Source organism: Sphaerodactylus townsendi, linkage group LG01 (assembly GCF_021028975.2).
Source record: "Sphaerodactylus townsendi isolate TG3544 linkage group LG01, MPM_Stown_v2.3, whole genome shotgun sequence".
Classification (NCBI taxonomy): Eukaryota; Metazoa; Chordata; class Lepidosauria; order Squamata; family Sphaerodactylidae; genus Sphaerodactylus; species Sphaerodactylus townsendi.
Window position 1 is genome coordinate 65,126,890 of NC_059425.1, and position 8,796 is coordinate 65,135,685.

Consider the following 8,796-nt stretch of genomic DNA (forward strand, 5'->3'; position numbering starts at 1 on the left):
CAGCAAGAAGAACAAGTTTTTTAGATTATTTTTCTTTTTCCGGGGGTCTCAACCTAGGGACTGAAGACTCCATTAGCCAGTTTATTTAAAAATCTGCGTGACCCTGCATTCTCTGGAGTTTGCTAATGGTTACGTAGGAGGCAATACAGAAAAACATTGCTTTCCCAATTCAGACCCCTCACCTTCTCAACTTGCTGAGGCAGGGAAACCACTCTCTGACCTGTCTTGTCAGATTTTTCATGGCTTATTCCTTTCAGGGACTGAGGTGCTTAAGAAATGGTAGCATATGGTGAAACTGAAGCACTTTTCCTGAGCCCTGTAAGTGACCCAGAAGGTGAAGAATGCCTGTTACTATAACCTTTCTAGGCAAACACCTGAATAAGGCACTCAAAATAATAGTGAGGCAGATTTTAAACTTTTCAACAGAGATGGCATTTAAAATATGAATAGATTATTGTAGCATATGTTTTCACGGGCGAGAATTTTATCAGGTGCATGATTATTTATTTTATTTTATTTATTTATTAGTTCCACTTTTATACCGCCCTCCCCCAAAGGGCTCAGGGCGGTTTATTTATTTATTAGTTATTTATTATTTATTTATTTATTATTTATTAATTATCTATTTATTTATTTATTATTATCTAATTATTTATTTATTATTTATTAATTAGCCTTAATTAGCAGACACACACACACACACACAATGATAGATAATAGAGAAAAATATATGTGTAAAAAATCCCTGCCAACAGTCATGCCAAATGGGCATGAAATTTGAAAGGGGATGTAAAGCTCAGATGTATAAAAAATAAACACAGTAGCCAACAGCAGTAATAATATGAGAACCCAATCTTCCTAGTTTTCACAGGTATTTTAATATTTGTAGCATTAAAAGAAAACCTTTGAGGCCTAAACAGTAGAATGAAATAAACTCATAAACAGATATAATTCAGAAAACTCACACTAAAGTCTCTCTCTGACATTTCTTTGATGAAGAATGGTGACTTCAGTGGCAGTTTGTAAGTAAACTTCATATTGATTGCATCTCTTGATTAGTTTTCTTCTCTTTTTCAAGAATTCCTGACCTTGGATATGACTTTGAGAAGAATGAAGGAAAGCCTTTCCATTACTTCTCCTATGGTGTAGCTTGCTCTGAGGTTGAGATAGACTGCCTGACAGGTGACAACAAGGTGAGCAGCCAAGGAAGATATTAAAAGCACGTCATTGTTTCAGTGAAGAACATTAGAAAACTTACACTAAAATATCTCTAAAGTTTCTTTGATGTTTCTCATAGAACATAACATAACTGATAAGGAAGTTAGTTTGACACTCTGGAATCTCTGAGCTGATTCCACCAGGAGCATTTGCAGAAGGTGACAGAATGGCAAATCATTCTCCACCTTTGCCTTCTTCAGCCAGCCTGCCTTTTGACCTGAAATACTTTTGAGTGTCTGCAGAGTTTCACAAACAAAATACACCACAGGATGGGATGCTGTTGTGGCAGTGGAGAGCCAGGAAGAACTGTCCTTTCCCTCTTTTTTATTTTCATGTTGCACCAATGGAAAAGGATGAGTCAATTTTACTTGATTTGCCTTTGTTCCTGCAGCCTCCCTTCCCTCCATCCTGTGCCTCATTTTCTTGCTAAGGCCCACTCCGCACGGGCCAAAAATAGCGCCCCTGGAATGGTGAAAACACCGTTCCAGGGGCACTGTTCACTCAACTGCCAACTCTACATTGAGGCAGCCCCGTGCTTCCCCCCCCCCCCCCGCAACCGGCAGGGAAACGCTACTTTCCTGCCTCGCTAATTGAGCAAGGCTTTTGGGCAATAGCGTTTCCCAGCCGGTGCTGTGCAAACGGCACCAGGTTGGAGGCGCCGCTTTTAGGCGCCTCTTGCTTTCCCCACACTTACCTTCTCTCCCTGCTCCGCAGGAATGAGGAGACACACCCACACCGCCCTTTGAACCCTGGAGAACAGAGGTCAGCATGGGCATGTCTCCTTGTCCCTGCAAAGCTCTGCAGGGAGAGAAGGTAAGTGTGGGGAAACAAAATGGAGGTGCCTCCTTGCAGATGCGCTGCCGTGGCCACTTGCACCTTAGTATGTGAACAGCCCCAGGGCCACATCAGCATCATGTATGCTGGTGTGCAGCCACTTCTTTGGCCCAAGCAGAACAGGCCATAGACTCTCCTAGTCCCTTTGCAACAGGCTGGTGAGGGTAAAGGTGAGGAAATATCTGCCCTCCCAACAGCTGTTGTGACATGCAATCTGACAACTTGTAACGTGGCCCTGAGAAAAGTCACAATGTCCCTTTATAAAAGTTACGTTACTTATTATAATTGATTTCTGAGGATTACTCCCCATACCAGTCAGGAAAGATATGAAGGTACAGCATCCTGAGTTCACCAAATTCCAGCTGCTAGGCTTTGACTCTGTAGTCAACGTTTTCTCCTGAAGTGCCCCAAACAGTCTCTACTGCAGCATTTCCTTCAACAGCCCTGTAATGTAGGCAAGTTTTCTTCTTCTTTCTTTCCCTTTTATTGGTCACACAGATTAACAAAGAACATGCTTGGTCCCTACCTGGGAGTTTGCATATAGGCTATGCCAATGATATTCACTCAGGGGCTCAGGAGCTACATGTAGCCCTTTGACATGCCACAAGTGGCTCTTCTGAGAACTGTTCCCAATGTGGCAGTTGCCCTCTATTTCAGGAAAGTGTGCAAAGCCATTGCCCAGTGGGGCTGCAGACTAAGCACTTAGGGGCTAGGCAATAGACAGAAACAAGCAGCATAGAAGCCAGAATAAACAGAGCAAGAATATGCAGTCGGTGCAGTTTACACATACCTAAACAGTGGTACCTGACTTTGAATATTACACTATCATTCACCTCTTAGATTTTTTTTGTCTGATTATGAAAACTGGAGAGTTCCAGCTCATAGCTTGACTACAATGATATATCAGCAAAAAAACAAAACAAAACTTAGCATGGTTGAAACAGACCCATTCTGCTCTTATTCAGTCTTTATATTCACCTGTTTTTAGAATCTTCGTACGGACATTGTGATGGATGTTGGTACCAGCTTGAACCCTGCTATCGACATAGGGCAGGTAAGCAATAAATGGTTACACCTTACAGGGCAGACTGGCATGCACTGCAAGTATTCAGATTAAACTGGTTAATGAGCAACATACAAGATAAATTGCAGTGGTGAGATGGCAGTTGAATTGAAATAGCTAATTTCTAATTTATTATTAACTCCCTTGCTTATCACCTTACTGACATAAGGATACATTTCTTTACACCAGCTATAATTATTAAGAGAACTATCCCAAACTCAGTTTAAAGAGAATTCTTCAAGTTGCTTAATTCCAGAGTAGTTTTTGTTTATTTTAGTGGATTTCTTAAAATAGTTCTAGATGGTTTTTTCCCCTGCTGTCATTTTGATAAAGTTTCACCTTCTGCTTTTATTGATAGTTCATTTTGCTGCTGTTTAATTGAACGGCTTGTTACCTTTATTTACTGAGAACATTTGTAAGGTGCCAAGATGCAGCTGTAGAAGAGGTATTTGGCACTGTGTTGGTGCTCGTCTCACTGATATGGCAAAATGAAAGATCAGCTGGAACTTTCCTCTAAGATGGCCTCCTCAGGAGCCAGTCATGATGCAAAATGCTCCCTGTCACTGCAACCACTAAAAACTCAGGACAAAGGAGAATGTAACACACTCATGGCTTGCTTTTGCAGATAGAAGGAGCATTTGTCCAAGGGATCGGACTCTTTACTCTAGAGGAGCTGCGCTATTCTCCAGAAGGCAATTTATTTACCCGAGGGCCTGGAATGTATAAAATCCCTGCATTTGGTGACATACCAACAGAGTTCCACGTGTCTCTTCTCCGGGACTGTCCAAATAGCAAAGCCATTTATTCATCCAAGGTACCCTATCATTGATAGATACAGTTTTTCTACAAAGGATGTTTGTAAGCGTACACTTAGATGTGTGAGTGTGGGATGGTGTTGGTGTTGGTGGTATGTTGCTTCCTTTTCTTTCAGTACCTTTCCCTCTCTTCAGATGACTTTTCCCTCACATTGCAGTGACTCTCAGGCAGAGGTGGGGATTTCTCTGTTCCTTGATGTTAGAACATGGAACAATTAGACACATTACACACTGTCCTAAAAGCATTAACTTTGCAATAAGCTGTTCTCACTATTGTGAAGTTATTAATTTGTTTACTCATATTTCTGGTTGTAAAATTTTTATCACTTTATAAATATTCTTTCACTGCAAAGCTAGTTAGTCTTGTTAAAGCAGTAAACCAGATAAAGATGCAGGAGACTTAGTAAAATAAACTGTATTAGGAGAATTAGATATTCAGTTTGGTCTCTTTTGCTTCAATCCTCTGCATTTTATCAGTTATGCACTACCCCAATATCATTTATTAAGCAATGCTGTTGCAGTATTCTTAGATTCAGCTGTGGCTATAAACAACAGAGTTAGAAGCTTTGCTTTGTGGCAAAGGTACAATACAATCAGAGGCATAGCTAGGGAAAATGGAGGGGTTGTCTGGCAGGGCGCAGTACGGGGCTCTCCAGGCAGTGGGGATGGTGGGCAGAGAACAGGGCCTGGCGAGGGGTGGGGCAGGCCTTACCTCTTTCCTCACTCGCTCACCACCTACTGCCAAACTGGGCAGGCTGTACCAAGTGCCCCAAGCCAAGGAGGGCCACCAGGGGGAAGGAGGAGGGGTGTGGGGGCGATTTTCCATGACTGAATGGCAGCCACCCAGGGAATTTGTCCCCAGATGTCCCTGTGGAAGCTCCGCCTCTGAATACAATCTTAAGCAGTATGACAAATACCACATTAGTTTCAATGGACTAAGAAGTGTATAACTGTTTAGGACTCTAAAGCAGAGGTGTGGGGCAGGAGGTCATTTGACCCAAGCACCATGCATTTTGGCTCCCTGGTCAAACTCATCACCCCTGGGGCAGTGGAGCAGCAGCAGGGGAGTTTAATGGGGGTGGGAGGAGTTTGGCAGTGGGGGAGCGTTCAGATGGGAGGTGGGGCAGGGAGAGTTTGGCAGGGGCTGGGAGTTGTGCCTGGGGCTTGCTCCAGGTGCCATTTTGTGGCAATATGCCATTACTGAAAAGTAGTCTACTAGGACAGGAAATAGGCAGTAGAAGGGAAGAGATTTGACCAGGCCTAGTCTATCTGACTGAGGGCTCAACTGGACAATACATGTGACATGTTCCCCAACCTTGCTCAAGGGCTGCAAGGCTGGATTCAGCTCATGAGCATGGTATGGGGAGGGAGTAGCTTCAGGCTTCCCTCCCACACCATTTTCATGAGATGAAATGATTGTGGGGACCACGTACTGCATACGTGGAATCCCACATCAGGTCAAACAGCCCCTTCCTGCAGCTGTTGCAGTTCAGAAAAATGGTGCAGGAGAAAAGGCTAAAATCCCTTATTTCCCTGCACCATGCCCGTGAACTGAATCCAGCCCAGTGGGGCTTAGCAACATGGGATATCTGATGTTACCTATAATGTGAGTTGGTACTCCCTACCCAATTTGTGGCATATGAATCATGTAGCTGAGGCCTGAGTGGTGCCATACTTCTTGTGCCTGTTTAAGATTTACAATAAATCTACTTTTGAACCCAAATTGCATTCAGTTGCTTAATACAGCAGTCATATGAAGAATATTTGGTGTGATTCATCCACTGTCTAAACATGTGAGACAGGATCCCCACAATACTCAGTGGAGCTCTTTCCCTCCATCTCTTTGGTCCTCTGCTGGGCACAAATATATATCAATGGGCACAAACTGTAATTACTATTGGAGGCCTGTGCAAAGCCCTGCAGAATAGCAGACTTTCTGGATCTACTGTTAGGAGGATTTCTCAAAACTGGGTGCTTTGCCAAGTGTTTTTAACTGACTAGCAGCTGACAGACAAAGGAGCTTTATGTGAAATGCCTTTCTGTTCACATAAGGCTGGGTCATATCTTTATTTCCTATAAAGCAATCTAGCTCACACTCTTACCGTGCTCCAGATTATTTGCTTCACATTAATTAGTCCTGAAGGTAGGTTTGAGTAGTACCTTAGGAAATGCTTACAGGTAATTTGAGTCGTGAACAGGAGATTTATTTTTATCTCCTACATTTGTGTCCTGCCCAAACTGACACTTGTAGTGAAATTGTGAATCAATGCAGGTGGTTATCAAGCCATAAATGTACTGTAAATCAAGGGTGATCTATACCATGAACAGTTTCCCTGTTGAATACGCAGCAAGAGATACGGTCTTTGATTTTCTTTAATCTCTGCAGGCTGTGGGAGAACCTCCTCTGTTCCTGTCAGCCTCTGTGTTTTATGCCATCAAAGATGCAATTTTCTCCGCGAGGGTAGAATCGGGACTCAACCAACCCTTCAGGCTAGACAGCCCAGCCACCCCGGAGAGAATACGCAATGCATGCATTGATGTCTTCACCAAACTGGTATGTTGTTTCTATGTGCATTTGATTTTGCTTTTAATGGTTTTAATTATGTACTTTTGTTTGGTTTTTATGGTTTATAAGACGTGTTTTTATTATGTATGTTTTCAGTCTATTAGCTGCCTTTGTGGCCCTGATTAGGCCAGAAGACAAGAGTATAAATTTTGTAAATAAATACATAAATGTCGCTTACCTCTTTCAGTGGCACAAGCAGGGTTCAGGAGAGCAAAGGTTCAACCTGGAACTTGTTTCCAATGGTTTCCCTGCTAACTATAACTGCTACCGCTCTGCCCCCAATGCATGATGGCATACAGAATGGGAGCTTTCTTAGATCAGCATGAGGGGCTACTAGCCATTTGCTGATTTTTTCCCCCCTAGCCTGGTTGGTTTGCCACTTCCTGTCAAACCTTTTGTTACTGAAGCCAGAATTGTGAAGAATGGGTCACAGTGTTTCCCCTTTTGGTGCAGTTAATACCAGTTATCAGTTTCTTTCTCAGCTTAATCTACTTAACAGGATTGTTAACTTGTTATTGAATAGATTCTTATCTTCCTGCAAGGAATTCAGGATGATGTGCATCACACTGTCCATCTCCATTTTGTTCTCCAACAATCCTGAAATAGGTTATAGTGAGACTTCAGGGCACCATGTGTAATTATCTCCACCACAAGGACCCTGTCAGGTTGGTCAGGCTGAGAGAGAGTGACTGAACTAGAAATAGAACCCTATGTTATGAAGCAGAGTATCAAACTGGGATCTGGGTGATCCCCACATTGCAATGAAGTTAACTTGGGGTAGGCACAGTCTCTTAGTTTAGTATTCTTCGTAGTATGGTTGAGAAGATAAAATCCTAGTATGTTCTTCCACATAAGCATCCCTGAGTTCTTTGGAAGAACATACTAGGTAGAGAGAGCACTACATAGGATGCTCAACAGCCTATTTCAATACCCAGTCTGCCGGTTTTGCTCTTTCAGGGGGTAGAGCTGAATTTGCTGTCAGGAGAACAGAATGGGTTTCCTCGATGATGTGGGCTTGGGTTTCGCATCATAGTGCCAGTCTGAATCAGGGGCTCCTGTGGTTGCTGTCTGTGAAGGAAAATGCACTTGATTTCCACTTATCAATTTCCTGTTATCTTCGGCCTGAGGGATGAGAATAAGTAAATTAAAAGATAGTGCTGCCTTGTGGCTGTTTAGCAACCAGAATGTGTTACATTTTGAAGAGGTAGGCGTTTCAGGCCAAGTTTGTATTTCAATTATTTAAATCTTTTTCCCTCTCTGTCCAGTGTCCCTCTGCTGAGCCAGGCTCCTTCAAGCCATGGTCTGTGAGAGTATGAATGAAGGCACCATCTCCACTCATGAAGCTGGTTTTACTTCAGGGGACCGAAAGAGGCAGTAGTTGTTTTTGGTAATGTGTTCCTGTGTCTGCCCTGCTGATTCATGATGTTTTAAAACTTGGTTGTTAAATTATCACTTGCCTAAGAAAAGGCTTATCACTGATGGATTATTGCCGGGATGTAAATGTAAAGAAGAAGAAAATGGATGGTTTTGCTGTGTATGAAATTGAAACTCCTTGTAAGATTAATTTAAGCTTGTGGCAAGGAACAAAGAAATGCTTAAGACCTGTTTGTGAATCTGTTCATTTTAAAATATGAGAATTTTTTAAAAGGCAGATTTTGTCAGGCTTAGGTTCAACTCATTTTTCTTTTTCTGCTTTCCCCTTAATTTTTTTTAATGGATGGCTGAAAGCAGTGATTGAGGCAGGACTGAGTTGCATTTCTTGAGGGCATAAAAAGAATTCAGGAAGTTCATTAGCATCTAATTGATGAATTTTCAGCTTCTCCTTCCAGCTTCTTTTCTGTTTGTTGAGAGTATTGGATACATTAACATGAAATGCAGATTTGCACAATAAGAGTTGGCCTAATACCCTGCATTTCAATTCATAACTTGGAAGCACCCTGATTCCAGTGAAGCTTATCTACAACTAAGCAAAGTTATACCCATTTACATCCATTGAAATCAGTGGGCTTAAAAGGGCATAACTCTGCCTACAAATGTACTATGAATGTACTTACAACTGCAGCCTGATTCAGTAATGAAAAATACTATAAGCTAGAACTGATAAAATCTGGAAAGTCAGTTTTTTCCATATTACTGAATGTTTCCTCCTACTATTTGGTTTTGCTTATCATAGACTAGGGTGGGTGATAAATGGTGGCTTCCAAGAGCATTGCTAATAGGTTAGCCCCCTTAGGAACTGTTCTGATTCTTCAGTTTGTAGTAAAGGGCTCAATAAAACACTCCATTGCTTGTAAGAAAAA

The 8,796-nt window shown here is 42.1% G+C and overlaps 1 protein-coding gene across 2 annotated transcripts in view; it reads left to right on the forward strand.

Annotated features, from left to right (window-relative positions):
• XDH (xanthine dehydrogenase) overlaps positions 1–8,796 on the forward strand; it is a 62,814-nt gene extending 54,018 nt beyond the window's left edge. For both annotated transcript variants that reach the window (XM_048509174.1, XM_048509259.1), the window contains 5 exons: positions 1,079–1,193; positions 3,041–3,106; positions 3,741–3,929; positions 6,317–6,484; positions 7,762–8,796. In XM_048509174.1, the coding sequence (XP_048365131.1) occupies positions 1,079–1,193; positions 3,041–3,106; positions 3,741–3,929; positions 6,317–6,484; positions 7,762–7,812 (589 nt within the window). In that variant the 3' untranslated portion in view covers positions 7,813–8,796. The remainder of the gene's footprint in view (positions 1–1,078; positions 1,194–3,040; positions 3,107–3,740; positions 3,930–6,316; positions 6,485–7,761) is intronic.